Below are 17,474 nucleotides of genomic sequence, written 5' to 3' on the forward strand. Positions count from 1 at the left end.
GCTGCAACCGCATTTGTTTGGTATTTTCTTCTATGTCCTGAGCATGGTCATCTCCAAAGACTATGGGATGATATTACACTTGACATATTGTCTGGTAGTCTAACTAATTTCCAATCCATTTTCAATTTAAGTAACCTGGAAAAAAGGGTTTGTACCCCCAGTTTCTATGAGACATCAGTAATTCCATGTAATAATGTTGACTGATCAATGGTCAAAGGTGACAAATTTTAAATGGGAAGTATTTGTCCACTTTGAAAATACAATGGGAATAATTGATTTAAGGAAGGCCTTCTTTATTTGTAAGGGGGGATACAGTATAAAAATAAGGTTCAAAGATCTATTTTAAAAATGTAGTAAAATCTGTGTTAAATGTGAAGAAAAAATGTGTTTACATAAATGAAAATAACGTTAAAAACTATTCCAGAAATGCCCTAATTAAACATGCACAGTTGTGTATCGGATTTGACAAATTTGTAGTTATTGTCCTGAACAGAATAACAGACAAAAGTGGGGGGAGTGGAGAAACAGGACTTGACAATAGGAAACTGGTTCAGATACTATGCATGTGCCAAGGAAAACTTTCATTGCATGCAAAACCAAAATTTAAAACAACTGTATCAACACTGGTTTTTGCAGAAGGACGAGCCCCATTGCATTTCCTGCTAATTATATATATTAACTCTGAGGTTGCGCAATGCTGGGGAAAGGGTATATTTCACAACCTTTGAACTATGTTGTCTCGCACATCTGTTGACCATCTGTGTAGTCAACTAAATTTTCTGTTCTGAGTAATCCAGAATCACACTAACTTTTTTCAAATAGGACCTGGATAATTGGATGGCTATTCGCTTTTCATAACTTCACCCCAGCCTTGACTGGCCAAGCCCTTTGGGAGGTTTAGTGTAGAGCAGGAACTAGCAAGGGGTAATGGTTGCAAGACTCAGGGGGGCCTTGAACTTCCTATGAATATTATAACATCACTAAATAGTAAAGTAAGTCAAATAAATGTACTTTCATCATAAGAGAAGAAAAGAAAGATTACAGTTTAGTTCCACAACTAGTGGGGAAAAAGACATTCAAGTCCAGCCATAAAATCCTGTACATATAACTTAAATCCCTGTTTAACTGAGGCTTTTGATGTGAATGCAGCCGTGATCAGCAGAGTCTTGGGGAATGAATGCCGCCCTGTTCAGCAGAGAATTGGGGAACGAATGCAACCCACATAAATAAATGGGAAACGTGCATATGAATTAATGTTGGTTAAGTCACAGTTTAGTAGAGTAAAATAGGAGCCTGGCCTTTCTTGAATTTTGGAGTTAAACTCCCATTTCATTGTCATTTCTTTTTGTAAGTTTTGTGTTAGGCGATCAGGTTTTCTTCGTTGGATTATGTTTCATTTAGTTGAGGCTAGGTGTTTTGGCAAGTTGTGGTTTAATATTAATTTTTGGATAGCTGTATGTTTTTATTTTTTGTGGAGGGGCATATGATTGTATGAATGTACAGGTAAGGGTGATTTTTTTTCCCATCCCAGCACTTTTTTGAGATTTTTTGAGTTGGTACAAACAAACAGCAAACAAAAGAAAATTCTGTTATTTTGACAGACTGAGATTTGTGTGTGTGGGCTCTCAATATTTTAAAATGGTGAAAGACAAAAACAAATTTGTGTGTGTAATTGCATATGTGTATATTTTTCTTGTTTTTATTTTACTTGTTTTATTTACTTTTTAGTAAAAGTCTCTCTCTCTCTCTCTCTCTTTTTTTTTTTTTTTGTGTACAGTCCGAATTTGGAGCGGCAGCAGTTAGAAAGATACATGTAGTCTTGAACACCTTTACTTACCAGAGAGTAAAATAAAATTGTTGGAATTCTGACTGCCTAGCAAAGACATAAGACATTATTCGTGAGATTCTAAGGAAAGTGGATGTGGGGTTCTTAGCTTTTTCATTGTGTCTTATAGGTAACAAAACCGATGGCCATGGTGACTGTCACCCCTTCCCAGTATTATTTCGGAGTACGACTGCATTTTATAGTTTTCTAATCACACCATGCTAGAGCGCCTACTGCCATTTTCATTGTATTTCCACTACCTTTTAAAAATAAAATTTAAGGCTGTGCCATTTCCATACTCAGTTATATAGTTCAGAAAACAAATAACGGTGTAGTATCGATGTGTATTAAAGTAACAGTGCCATTTGTATATCTGTTTGTGTGGATATTCTTTTCAAAATAATAAGTTTAATTACTGTCTTTGTATGCAGAAGTAATCATGATATTTTTGCATTCCAGATTCTTGTTGCTTATACATTCTTTCTTTTTTTTTCTCTGTTTTTTTGTATGTCTGTAGGACAAAGTTAAAAGAGCCTTGTCATCCATCAGATCCAAAGTTGGTGCTTTAAAAAATATACGAAACAAGAGTGAGAAGGAACTCAAAGACATGCATGTACGTAACTGACTGTATTTTGTTTGTAGAACTCTTAAATACAAGTAGCTATGGCAAATGCCCAGTGGCTTCTGGTTTGTATTTACTTTTGGCTCATAGTATTAAAAAATCATTTTTGTGGCATGTGTGTTTAACAGTTATTGATACATTGTTGTTGTTCTGTAGTACATCTCTGTGAGGTCTGCATAATGTTTTATTTTTTTTCCCTTCCCCTCCCCTTGCTTCATACTTTTTGGTTTCTACCCCCGTTCCCAGCCCCTGCTTCCCTACACTAACACTACACCCAATCTGGGGCCGACATGGAATGTAAGGGCATTCTGTGGGGACTTGCCAGCAACTGCTTTTGTAAGGGGGGAGGTATTTGTGTATTATTACCTACCTGTTAGAGTGTGCTGAACAGTGAATAAAAGATTATAATTATATTTGTTGTAAATACGCTGAAAAATAAAAGTATTAAATAAAAAGTTGCTTGAATGTAGGTATAGAGTTTAGCAATGTAAAATGGGCATTTATACTACGTATGTGTTGTGGAAAAAGGACATCTACTGATAGACATGTTTTCTCACAATGTCAGCAAAAAAGTCTAATTTTGCAGAACAGTTTGACAGAGGCTTTCTTACAGACATTTGTTAATGGACATTTTTTTTACAAAATTAGCAGTATGTGCTTTTTTACAAGAGGTTTTCTGACAATAGCAGCAAAAAAATAACATGCTTTCTTACAGAAAAATGGACATGATCAGCAAAAAAAGCAATGTGGACATGCTTTCTCATAAGATATTTTCTTAAAAAAACAAGTCTATAAAGTAAATTATTGTATGCTTTCCTACAAGCATCAGCAGAAGTGTTTTTAACAGATGCTTCTGTACAAAGTCCAAAAAGAGATACCAAGAGGATAAACAGGATCCAAAGAACAGACTAAAAAGACTGGAAAAATTAGTTGTGTTAGAGGTATTTGTAGGGACACACTTGTTGTGAGGTATTGTATAGGAGAATTATAATTCATACTGATCGTGAAGAAAATCTTGAACATGAAAGCTAAAGGCTGTAACAGTTGTGTCGTCTGTTATAAGAATACGTTATTTAATAGTAACTGCACTAAAAGTAAAGTAGTATTGTCCTGCAAAGTATATTTTCTCATCAGTGCAGATTGCAAGGCTCTGTGTCTTAAAACAGACGTCAAATGCAGTTATACAGACCTCTGTGTTATAACCAGACTTTGATTTCAGCAGTAAACAGCCAACAAGACTTAGTGTCTTGAGAAGACTTAGATTTCGATACAGCAAGTACAGCATAGCAGCACCTTCATAAATAAATTTTCACTACCATCTTGGTCCCCCCCAACCTTATCCTGGAGTCATCCAAGGGTTCCCTCTGTTAATAGTTCATGCCTCCCCTCAAGGATCTCCAAGATGAATGTCACATGGCCATACCTCCCAGCCATCAACTGAACCTCGTATGAGCAGACTGTAGTCATGTCTCAGTCCCTCTACATCACGGTTCTAGCTTGTCCATGTAATGTTGAGGAAAATTAGAACCATTTTGGAACCCAGTAGATTCATGTGATTTTTGCTTTAGATAAAATAGGCGGTAACACAGAGGCGCAAATTACCTTTATGTATCCTGTCTGTAACAAAGGTTATTAAGTAAATGTCAAAGCAGTACACAGCAAATAATGCTTCCTTCAGTGCAGGAAAGAGGCCCTCAAGACTAAACCTTGGGTACTACCAAGACCTCCATGCCACAATGTTTCTCAAATACATTGAACCAGACCTCATAAAAACGATACCATATTAAATGTCTGGCGATTAAGATGCTCTGAACAACCAACTTGCATCAGCCAAGTTGTGCCATATATTGACCCCCCCCCCCACAACCTGTATGTGAAACATTTGGAACCCTTTACAGCACTTAACAAATTGGTTTGATAATTTCATCCCCTTGAAGTATCCAGTATTCTGGAAAATTCTAAAACAGACATAATTGGTAGAGTTATATCAAAAAATTATTAAATCAAAAGAAAAGGTCATTGGAAGCCTTTAGACTTCTTGTGACACTGTAGCAATTGTCTCATGTTTACTGACAAGCACTTAATCTTAGAATTAGACACGGTGTGTGAAAGGTGTACTTTACAATGACACTGAAGGCTAAATTCATATACAGGTGCATGTCAGGTTATTGAAACCACACAGACAACATCCACCTCACACAGCACACAACACGCACACACGATCATGTATGCTGATGCACAATCCTCCTAAACAGTACAGATCACCTACACTGCCCATTGCAAAGCCATGCCTTTTCAAGCCTGAAGCTATTCAGAAAAAGCACCTAAAACCACAAGTGCTGTCATTCTCAGTGTAGCCCCAAACACAGACACTAAGGCAGGCAAACATTTCTCAGGGCTCTCATCATAGAGGACTCCATTGTAAGATATACTGGTGCCCCTCTAACCAGGCTAAACAAGAAGTTAACTGTTAGTCACTTATCTGGAGCCATAATCTGCCAAATCATGCAAACACTCCAGTCATTACGCCATATGTACCAGTATTATTCCATCATAGACCTTATAGGTGTAAATGACCTGAGATGTACCTCCGTGTACTATATGAATATAGACATTATGGAGCTCTCAGACTGTGTGTCTCAGGCTTGCCTGAGCGTAGCATTGAGCAGCATATTACCATCACTGAGGATGATGTCACAATGCATTGAGCAGCATATTACCATCACTGAGGATGATGCCACAGTATGAACAAAAAATAATTGATTTCAGCAACTGAGACTCTTTAAGGTGTCATTGTAAAGGGATCCAATATCTGTCAGCTTGGGAAGACATGGTTAATGGACAATGTTGCTTTGCCAGGATAGGATGCACCTTTCGCCTGTAAGCTTTTAAATACTGGCTAAAATGTTATCCACCTACATAGTGCCTTTTTTAGACAATGCCAAATTGACAAAACCTACTGACATAGAATAATCAGTTCAACAGAACCTCAAGGTGTTGCTGCTCAATGCTAGGAGCCTAAATTAAAAAAAAAAATTAAAAATAACTACACAACCTCCAAGCCCTCCTCTCACTTGAATATCAACATCTGTGCAGTTACCGTGACACCGTTTAAAGTAGCAGAGAATACCCCATCAGTGCAAGGCTTCAGGGCCTTCCATGCTTTCAGACCCATAGCTGCACGGACAAGGGCTAAAGGTGGAGGTTTCTGTACTCAATCTACTTTAATAATAAGCACAACTCTAGTATGGTCAGACAAGGTCACATGCTGGACGTCCTCCAGGTGCAGATCTCAACTGACAAAATCCTGTTCCATATCCTAGTCAGCTGTAGGTCAGCCTCCTGTCCCAAGAACTCACAATTCATATGCAGACCTATTGGAAACACTAACTGTCCAACCTAACACCCTGTTCATGGGAGACTTTAATTACCCCTTTATAGACTCTGAATCCTAGATGGCCTCAGATCTGCAGGCACAGAGATCCCTGGAATTCATAAATGCAAACACCCTTCACCAAATACTGAATATGCCCACTAGAAGCACCAACATACTGGGCATCATGCTAATAAATATGGGAGAATGCTGCATCCCCCCCCACCCCTGTGTCTCCTTTCCAATAAGGTCTGACCATTAAACTATCGCCTTCAAAATAAAAATCAACTGCATAATCCCATTAAAGAGCAGTAACAATTAGGAACTATTCCATGGCAAATTAGCTGTTATTCAGTGATGGTTTGTCAAAATTCAATGCCCCTCCAAACCTAGAGAACACAACAGCCTTTGCTGAATTGCTCTCAAAAACTCTGCACATCCGTGTCGGTAGATGCATAGAGGCTGCTGTTCCTATAAGACGTAAGCTCAGGAATAGCCCCAGAAACAAACTGCCCTGATGTCATCCCAGTTTAAACAGGATATACAACAAAAGGAAAATGAGTATGGCAAAAATCAGAAAGGATAATTCCCATAAAGATAATTCAGTCTCATCAAAGTAAATGGGCAACTGAGAGAGCTAATTAGGTTAAGCAAAGCCAACTTTGAATTTAAGATATCCTTTTACGTGAAAGATAACCATAAGGCCTTTGACAGCCAAGTTACAAACCAGAAGGACAGCACACGACAGTGAGCTGAAATGGTGGCTAATGGTGCCTCATTCACCAAGCCTGGCAATATACAAGAAAACCTGTTAGCAGACAAATTCAGTTCCACATTCCCTCCTCATGCCCCAATCATTCTGCAAAAAATACTGTCAAACATAATCCCTCAAATTATAACTAGAGAACATGTACTAGGTGCACTCACTAAAGTCAAGGACACTACCTCAATGGGCCCTGATAACATCCCTGGATGCCTCCTGAATAGTCTAAAATACTACTTATCAGGACCCCTGGAGTCATTAGTTAATTGCAGTTTTAAAACAGGCTCCTGGAAACTACAGATCTAATAGTCTGACTAGTCTTATTTGCAAAGCCGTGAAAGAATTGCTATAGTAGTTAACAACAAAGATATAGAAGACCTCCAGATACAGAATTTGTTTCTGTTTGGCTTTGTCAAAGGAAGGCCATACTTACTGAACCTGGTGGACTTACTTACTGAAACTGTGCATAGTAAAATAATAGAATCCAGCGGATGTTTTACAGATCGGATGCAGTTCATTTCGCACTTTCATTGGAGTTCAAATCTACTGAGTTCCAGTTGTAATTGTAATCCAATAAAAGGTGTTAACTTTTATAATGCAAAAAAAGCTTAATTTCAGCAGGAAATACTAAATGGAAACACCAACAGCACCACCAAAACATCCGAGCTAGATAAAAAAAAAACAAAGACTAAGTGCTCTTGCCCCATAAGCATCAGAGACTTCATCAGAATTGCATCAACCAGGTCCTTTCCCGCAAAATAAATAATTTCCACCAATCAACATTCGTCTACATAATTAATCATGAACATAGTAAAAAAGACCAGTGCGGTAAAAACTGTTAAACAAATTTTGTGTGTTACTATACCAACTTTTTTCCCCTACAAAATAGTATTAAAAGAAATTAATTAAATTAAAACAAATATGCATTTATACGGATCCCCTACACTGAATCGCCACTTACCCGAAATTTGCATGAACGATCCGAGAACACCGACAGGAACAAAACACCGACCGCTTGGAACACCGAATCGGAAATAATATTAAGTAAGCCGTTGGCCAACCAGGAAGAAGAGTAAACTGAAACAAAAGACAACACACCCACGTGGGGGGCTGTGCCCCCCCACAACTCCCCTAACTAAATATTCCATCTCTGAGAACACACTGCAGTGGAGGTAAGGGGCAAATATCAACATGCTGGCCAATAAGTTACTTACCGTTAGTTCCGAGTCGGTGTTCCAAGTGGTCGGTGTTTGTTCTTGACTGTGTTCTTGGCTCATTTATGTGAGTTTCGGGTAAGTGGTGATTCAGTAATGTGTAGGGGACCCACTTATACATGCATGTTATCAATCCATCCAAAATGTTTTTGAAATTCAAAGTACAATTACATATATGGCAATGTAAAATAATAATGATAATAATATTGATAATTATTATCAATCACTGTTAGTCTGTCAGCCCTAATATTAGATGTACTCTCAACAGACAGAGTTGTTGAGCTGAAGGTTGGCATACTTTAAGCCTCAATTGCCAAATCAGTATTTTCAATTGTAATACATTTTTGTAAATCACCTCCCCTTGAAGAACGTAATACTCTTGTCAACTACAAAAATATAAATCTCTTCAAATTCTTGCAAGTGACTGAGTGCTTATGAAGGGCATTTTTGGAGTGATGTTTTTAATATCATACAGGTTTTCCCTCATACAGTTTCTGAGCCTACTGTTACTGCTGTACATGAGCTACATGTGGCTATGTAAACTACATCGGTGGTATCACAGTTACATTTACCTACTGTTACTGCTGTATATGAGCTACATTTGGCTATGTAAACTGCATAGGTGGTATCACAGTTACATTTACCTACTGTTACTGCCGTACATGAGCTACATGTGGCTATGTAAACTACATAGGTGGTATCACAGTTACATTTACCTACTAGGTTATCTGCCCGAGGGCATGTACATGAGCTACATGTGGCTATGTACGCCACCCTTTAGTATGGGGAACTATACCCATTATTTTGCTGTGCCTCTGTCGAGCAGTGACACTGAGGTAATCCCTGGGGTATATCTGCGATCTCCCATCCATTGGTCAAGATTTCTCTTGAACAAGGCCAGCGAGGTGCTCTGCCTCACATGTACCGGGATTTTGTTCCACAGCATAGGGAGTCTTTGGGTGATGAATCTATCCCTCCAGCACGTCCTATTAATAGCCGTGTCAAGGTTTCACAGTTACATTTACCTACTGTTACTGCTGTACATGAGCTACATGTGGCTATGTATACTACATAGGTGGTATCACAGGTTGGAGGCGTTTTATAGAATTAGGCATAGCCAAACCTCTCAACTGTCCCTGATTTTGGCTCCAAATGTTGCTCTTCCCCTAATGATCCCTCTGCAAAATAGCAATTTTGGAAGAAAACATGGAGGGTTTATAATTAAGAAATAACTAATCAGATTACTTTTATTTCAGAAATGCATGTAGATTATTTTATTTTGTCAGCTGCTCAAGTTAGCAGTACTAATATTAAAGTGTCCCTTCTTTGACAGGTTCCCAGCTGTATTGTGTTGCTATTTTATATTTTTACATCTACGTTTTTGGTCCATTTTTCATTTTTTGGCAAATTAGTGACAAATAATTAAACACTGAAGTTAGAAAATAATGACAGACATTTGAGTTTCAGATTTCATACCATAAAGAAAATTCATACTAATGCAATATCTCTGTTATCTTTCTAAGTTTATAAGAGCAATATTTTAAAAATTGTCCTTATTTTTGGGCCTTTGTCCCATTTCATTGTATGGCTTTGTCCAGATTTCTTGCTCTGAGGTTGAGAGTTATGCAAAATGTGTCAGGGTCATCACAAGTCAGCCAGAGACATTTCAAACTGTGACATACTTGTTGCACCCCACTCCCCCATGTAGTGACTCTGGATGTGTCGATGCAAGGCAAGGAGTAGTTATGCAGTGTAAATGTGCAGAGTATCCCCCTCATCCAAGGTAGACACAAGTACTAGAGTGGCTTTTCATCTGTCCTTGATTTTTATAGAATGGTCTGTTTTTTGTCATATTTTTTGTACTGTTGATTTATGCTTATTACTGAAAGTACCTGTTACTCTGTGTTTAAGTACCAATACTTTAATGACCATCAGGTAAGCTTGGCTGAGATTGCAAGATGCAAGTAAGCTTTAATAAGCATACTGTTAAAGAATTGCCAACATTGAAAGCCTTTCTGTTGCCATGTAGAGAATACTTATCTAGATAATGTATAAGCCTTGGGTATTGAAATGCATATGACAGTATTTGTAATAAAGGACAGGATTACATTATTTTGAGAGTCTCATTACACTTGGAGACTTCAGTCATCTCTGCAGGCTTTACCTGTAAACAGAATACCAATCGTGTGGTCCATAACCTGTACAGTAATCCTTTTAAGCACTGTATCTTGAGCTTATTTCTTGTTTGCATTTCATTTTTTACTTTGATCATGTTTTCCCCATGAAACAAGTAGATGTCAGGCAGCAGGTCTTTTTTTTTTTTTTTTTTGGATAAGGAACATTTTTACAAGTGGGGGCATCAGAGATTTCTACTTTCAGCATGTTACTTGGTACTTTAATAAAGCTGAATATAAATTATAATTAGAACTGCAGTGCAAGAAGTGGTTTGAGTTGAGTGCTGCTTGTTTTTCTTATACTTGATTTTGACTGGCATTCCATTAATGTATTTCTTGTTTTTCTTATACTTGATTTTGACTGGCATTCCATTAATGTATTTAAAAAAAGTAATTTATTTTTTCATGCCTCACAACCTTTTTTGTTTCCATCTAGATATTAAGCTGTCATGCAGCAAATGCATTGAAATATTTTTATTCTTCTACACTTCATTTTGTCTTGATTGGACTCTCATAATGACGGTTTGGCACCCAGGGCAGTATATTTAGTTTTTGTGATTTTGAGCTTAGCTCCTCCACTTTCTAGTTGGCCACACCCCTTCCCATTGGCCCCACCCATTCAGCTGTCTCCTGCAGCCGCCCTTTGATTTGAAGTCACCAGCCGCCACTGGCTGTAACAGTTGTGTCGTCTGTTATAAGAATAAGTTACTTAATAGTAACCACACTAAAGTAGTATTGTGCTGCAAAGTATATTTTCTCATCAGTGCAGCTTGCAAGGCTCTGTGTCTTAAAACAGACTGCAAATGCAGTTATGCAGACCCTCTGTGTTATAACCAGACTTTGATTTCAGCAGTAAACAGCCAACAAGACTTAGTGTCTTGAGAAGACTTAGATTTCAGTACAGCAAGTACAGCACAGCAGCACCTTCATAAATAAATTTTTCACTACCATCTTGCTCCCCTCCCCTAACCTTATCCTGAAGCCATCCAAGGGTTCCCTCTGTTAACAGTCCATGCCTCCCCTCAAGGATCTCCAAGATGAATGTCACATGGCCATACCTCCCAGCCATCAATTGAACCTCGTATGAGCAGACTGTAGTCATGTCTCAGTCCCTCTACATCACGGTTCTAGCTTGTCCATGTAATGTTGAGGAAAAGTAGAACCATTTTGGAACCCAGTGGATTCATGTGATTTTTGCTTTAGATAAAATAGGCAGTAACACAGAGGCACAAATTACCTTTATACATTCTATCTATGACCAAGTTTTTATAAAGTAAACGTTAAAGCAGTACACAACAAATAATGCTTCCTTCAGTGCAGGAAAGAGGCCCTCAAGACTAAACCTTGGGTACTACCAAGACCTCCGTGCCACAATGTTTCTCAAATACATTGAACTGGACCTCATAAAAATGATACCATATTAAATGTCTGGCAATTAACATGCTCTGAACAACCAACTTGCATCAGCCAAGGTGTGCCGTATGTTGGCCCACCCCCCACAACCTGTATGTGAAACATTTGGAACCCTTTGCAGCACTTAACAAATTGGTTTGATAAATTCATCCCCTTGAAGTATCAGTATTCTGGAAAATTCTAAAACAGACATAATTGGTAGAGTTATAATATCAAAAAATTATTAAATCAAAAGAAAAGGTCATTGGAAGCCTTTAGACTTCTTGTGACACTGTAGCAATTGTCTCATATTTACTGACAAGCACTTAATCTTAGAATTAGACACGGTGTGTGAAAGGTGTACTTTACAATGACACTGAAGGCTAAGTTCATATACAGGTGCATGTCAGGTTATTGAAACCACACAGACAACATCCACCTCACACAGCACACAGCACGCACACACGCTAATGTATGCTGAGGCACAATCCTCCTAAACAGTACAGATCACCTACACTGCCCATAGCAAAGCCATGCCTTTTCAAGCCTGAAGATATTCAGAAAAAACAGCACCTAAAACCACAGGTGCTGTCATTCTCAGTGTAGCCCCAAACACAGCCACTAAGGCAGGCAAACACTTCTCAGGGCTCTCATCATAGAGGACTCCATTGTAAGATACACTGGTGCCCCTCTAACCAGGCTGAACAAGAAGTTAACTGGTAGTCACGTATCTGGAGCCATAATCTGCCAAATCATGCAAACACTCCAGTCATTACGCCATATGTACCAGTTTTATTCCATCATAGTCCTTATAGGTGTAAATGACCTGAGATGTACCTCCGTGGACTATATGAATAGAGACATTATGGAGCTCTCAGACTGTGTCTCTCAGGCTTGCCTGAACCTAGCATTGAGCAGCATATTACCATCATTGAGGATGATGTCACAATGCATTGAGCAGCATATTACCATCACTGAGGCTGATGTCACAATGCATTGAGCAGCATATTACCATCACTGAGGATGATGCCACAGTATGAACAAAAAATGATTGATTTCAGCAACTGAGACTCTTTAAGGTGTCATTGTAAAGGGATCCAATATTTGTCAGCTTGGGAAGACATGGTTAATGGACAGTGTTGCTTTGCCAGGATAGGATGCACCTTTCGCCTCTAAGCTTTTAAATACTGGCTAAAATGTTATCCACCTACATAGTGCCTTTTTTAGACAATGACAAATTGACAAAACCTACTGACATAGAATAATCAGTTCAACAGAACCTCAAGGTGTCACTGCTCAATGCTAGGAGCCTAAATTAAAAAAAAAATAAAAAATAACTACACAACCTCCAAGCCCTCCTCTCACTTGAATATCGACATCTGTGCAGTTACCCCGACATGGTTTAAAGTAGCAGAGAATACCCCATCAGTGCAAGGCTTCAGGGCCTTCCATGCTTTCAGACCCATAGCTGCATGGACAAGGGCTAAAGGTGGAGGTATCTCAATGTACTCAATCTACTTTAATAATAAGCACAACTCTAGTATGGTCAGACAAGGTGACATGCTGGAGGTCCTCCAGGTGCAGATCTCAACTGACAAAATCCTGTTCCATATCCTAGTCAGCTGTAGGTCAGCCTCCTGTCCCAAGAACTCACAATTCATATGCAGACCTATTGGAAACACTTACTGTCCAACCTAACAGCCTGTTCATGGGAGACTTTAATTACCCCTTTATAGACTCTGAATCCTAAACGGCCTCAGATCTGCAGGCTGCAGGCACAGAGATCCCTGGAATTCATAAATGCAAACACCCTTCACCAAATACTGAATATGCCCACTAGAAGCACCAACATACTGGGCATCATGCTAATAAATATGGGAGAATGCTGCACCCTCCCCCGTGTCTCCTTCCCAATAAGGTCTGACCATTAAACTATCGCCTTCAAAATAAAAATCAACTGCATAATCCCATTAAAGAACAGTAACAATTAGGAACTATTCCATGGCAAATTAGCTGTTATTCAGTGATGGTTTGTCAAAATTCAATGCCCCTCCAAACCTAGAGAACACAACAGCCTTTGCTGAATTGCTCTCAAAAACTCTGTACATCCGTGTCAGTAGCTATATAGAGGCTGCTGTACCTATAAGATGTAAGCTCAGGAATAGCCCCAGAAACAAACTGCCCTGATGGCATCCCAGTTTAAACAGGATATACAACAAAAGGAAAATAAATATGGCAAAAATCAGAAAGGATAATTCCCATAAAGATAATTCAGTCTTATCAAAGTAAATGGGCAACTGAGAGTGCTAATTAGGTTAAGCAAAGCCAACTTTGCATTTAAGATATCCTTCTACGTGAAAGATAACCATAAGGCCTTTGACAGCCAAGTCACAAACCACAAGGACAGCACACGACAGTGAGCTGAAATGGTGGCTAGTGGTGCCTCATTCACCAAGCCTGGCAATATACAAGAAAACCTGTTAGCAGACAAATTCAGTTCCACATACCCTCCTCATGCCCCAATCATTCTGTAAAATATACTGTCAAACATAATCCCTCAAATTATAACTAGAGAACATGTACTAGGTGCACTCACTAAAGCCAAGGACACTACCTCAATGGCCCTGATTACATCCCTGGATGCCTCCTGAATAGTATAAAATACTACTTATCAGGACCCCTGGAGTAATTAGTTAATTGCAGTTTTAAAACAGGCTTTATGCTGCATGAATGGAGGACTGCAACGGTCATCTCCCTTCATAAGGGAAGACCATTAACAGCTCCTGGAAACTACAGATCTAATAGTCTGACTAGTCTTATTTGCAAAGCCGTGGAAGAATTGCTATAGTAGTTAACAACAAGGATATAGAAGACCTCCAGATACAGAATTTGTTTCTGTTTGGCTTTGTCAAAGGAAGGCCATACTTACTGAACCTGGTGGACTTTGAAATTGTCAATTAGGCAATGGATGAGAGGAAAACTGTGCATAGTAAAATAATAGAATCCAGCGGATGTTTTACAGATCAGATGCAGTTCATTTCGCACTTTCATTGGCGCTCAAATCTACTGAGTTCCAGTTGTAACTGTAATCCAATAAAAGGTGTCAACTTTTATAATGCAAAAAAGCTTAATTTCAGCAGGAAATACTAAATGGAAACACCAAGAGCACCACCAAAACATCCGAGCTAGATAAAAAAAAAAAAAAACAAAGACTAAGTGCTCTTGCCCCGTAAGCATCAGAGACTTCATCAGAATTGCATCAACCAGGTCCTTCCCCGCAAAATAAATAATTGTCCACCAATCAACATTCGTCTAGATAATTAATCATGAACATAGTAAAAAAGACCAATGCGGTAAAAAACTGTTAAACAAATTTTGTGTGTTACTATACCAACTTTCTTTTCCCTACAAAATAGTATTAAAAGAAATTAATTAAATTAAATTAAAACAAATATGCATTTATACGGATCCCCTACACTGAATCGCCACTTACCCAAAATTTGCATGAATGATCTGAGAACACCGACAGGAACAAAACACCGACCGCTTGGAACACCGACTCGGAAATAATGTTAAGTAAGCCGTTGGCCAACCAGGAAGAAGAGTAAACTGAAACAAAAGACAACACACCCACGTGGGGGGCTGTGCCTCCCCACAACTCCCCTAACTAAATATTCCATTTCTGAGAACACACTGCAGTGGAGGTAAGGGGCAAATATCAACATGCTGGCCAATAAGTTACTTACCGTTAGTTCCAAGTCGGTGTTCCAAGTGGTCGGTGTTTGTTCTTGACTGTGTTCTCGGCTCATTTATGTGGATTTTGGGTATGTGGTGATTCAGTAATGTGTAGGGGACCCACTTATACATGCATGTTATCAATCCATCCAAAATTTTATTGAAATTCAAAGTACAATTAAAACATATATGGCAATGTAAAATAATAATGATAATAATATTGATAATTATTATCAATCACTGTTACAGTCTGTCGGCCCTAATATTTGATATACTCTCAACAGACAGAGTTGTTGAGCTGGAGGTTGGCATACTTTAAGCCTCAATTGCCAAATCAGTTGTTTCAATTGTAATACATTTTGTAAATCACCTCCCCTTGAAGAACGTAATACTCTTGTCAACTACAAAAATATAAATTTCTTCAAATTCTTACAAGTGACTGAGTGCTTATAAAGGGCATTTTTGGAGTGATGTTTTTAATATCATACAGGTTTTCCCTCATACAGTTTCTGAGCCTACTGTTACTGCTGTACATGAGCTACATGTGGCTATGTAAACTACATAGGTGGTATCACAGTTACATTTGCCTACTGTTCCTGCTGTACATGAGCTACATGTGGCTACGTAAACTACATAGGTGGTATCACAGTTACATTTACCTACTGTTACTGCTGTACATGAGCTACATGTGGCTATGTAAACTACATAGGTGGTATCACAGTTACATTTACCTACTGTTACTGCTGTACATGAGCTACATGTGGCTATGTAAACTACATAGGTGGTATCACAGTTACATTTACCTAGACATACCAGGCTGTGATAGAACCCCTGCACTCACAGATCTGAACCTTTGTGAATAAATCTGCAAAATTTACATCTACCAGATATTGTCATATGGTGGACATGATTTATTGACAGTCACCTAGTCTGTCCCTTAATCAAATTCTTTATATTGAAATCCTTACTAAAGACCACAATCAACTGTTCACCAATTTTTTTCCCTTTATTTCTCTGTTAAGGCATGCTGGGTTTAATGTTTTTCATTTGTTGAACACATCCCTTCCTGAGAGTGGTGTGTCTTTATTTCAAAAAGGTTTTCATTTTGTACCAAACTTTAGTGTGGTCATTGACAAATTATTAATTCAGTTGAAACTATACATTAGAAATTTGAATATGAGATTTTTAAGGAAAGGTTTTCAATATATGTGACCTAAATGTTAAAAGGAGGAGTGTGCTTTTGCCTTCTTCTAATTCACTTGTAGCCACATTTGAGGGGCTATGTGGCAATAAGTTTAAACAACTTTACAACTATGGGGGGAATTCATTGACAACTTATCAGTGGATGAAAGGCAGTTTTAAATTATTTAAGGAAGGATAGAAGTTTTGAGTCATGAAACCTGACAAAGGCAGGGGATAGTGATTATGAACAGTAGTGGCTACTGTTTTAAAATGGTTGAATTATTATCAGATGAACTTGCCTACAAGAGTGTCAAAGAATGAAATCAGCATAGTTGATTTCATTTTGAATGGTTTATTGTTTCAAGGATCAATTGACAACATACATTTTGAGTACTTAGTGGTGACTAAACCATTGACCCTCCCTCCAGCAAATTTTGGTATTCCAACAATACATAAAAACAGCTGGACCCTCCTTTAGACCCATAATAGCAGCAATGGGTGTAGAAGTGAATCACGTATAAAATATATAGATAGGTTTTTAAAAAATGTTTAGAAAGTTTACACCTTGCACATTACAGCACTTCTGGCATTTACCATAAAACCCCAAAAAGATTAGTTTTGATGAATATCTTTTGTTTGTTACTATTGATGTGATTAATTTATTTATGGTCATCCCTCATAATGAAGGGCGTTACTTGTTTAAAGAATTTTTGATATGTCAAGACTCCATTTTAGCTGCTGATCTCTTAGTTATTGATACACTACTTGATGTAGTACTCTACAACAATTTCATCTTCTTTTTTGAAGGAGAATATTTTCAGCATGTGTCAGGGGTGCCTTTGGAAGCAACAAGTGCTCCCATATATGCCTATGGAGTCTTGGCAGACTAGGAAAAATGCTAAGTTTTTTGTTCTGGTTTCCATCCTTTAATTCATGCCTATTTCAGATTCTTGGACAATATTTTAATTCTATGGAAGAGTACTGAAAATGAATTAACATCTTTTATTTCTTACTTGCAGACAACTACTCAGTTTTTGAAGTTTACTTATTAGTGTGATTATGAGAAAATTGATTTTTAGATATTATGATTGGGAAGGACAACAATCTGAAAAGGTTTACTTTGACTAGTTATAGAAAAAATACATTTTCAAATTTGTATTTACCTTTTGAGAGTTGTCACCCCTTTCACCAAAA

At 38.1% G+C, this 17,474-nt stretch overlaps 2 protein-coding genes across 4 annotated transcripts in view; one reads left to right on the top strand and one right to left on the bottom strand.

Moving 5' to 3' along the window:
• LOC122814457 overlaps window positions 1-17,474 on the bottom strand; it is a 1,903,843-nt gene that overhangs the window by 258,250 nt on the left and 1,628,119 nt on the right.
• LOC122813942 (zinc finger protein 383-like) overlaps window positions 2,339-17,474 on the top strand; it is a 161,672-nt gene continuing 146,536 nt past the window's right edge. For all 3 annotated transcript variants that reach the window (XM_044086488.1, XM_044086487.1, XM_044086489.1), the window contains exon 1: window positions 2,339-2,438. In XM_044086488.1, coding sequence (XP_043942423.1) covers window positions 2,433-2,438 — 6 coding nt within the window. In that variant the 5' untranslated portion in view covers window positions 2,339-2,432. The remainder of the gene's footprint in view (window positions 2,439-17,474) is intronic.

The sequence above is a fragment of the Protopterus annectens genome, chromosome 10.part0 (genome assembly GCF_019279795.1).
Source record: "Protopterus annectens isolate FY-2018-M chromosome 10.part0, PAN1.0, whole genome shotgun sequence".
Taxonomy (NCBI): Eukaryota; Metazoa; Chordata; order Ceratodontiformes; family Protopteridae; genus Protopterus; species Protopterus annectens.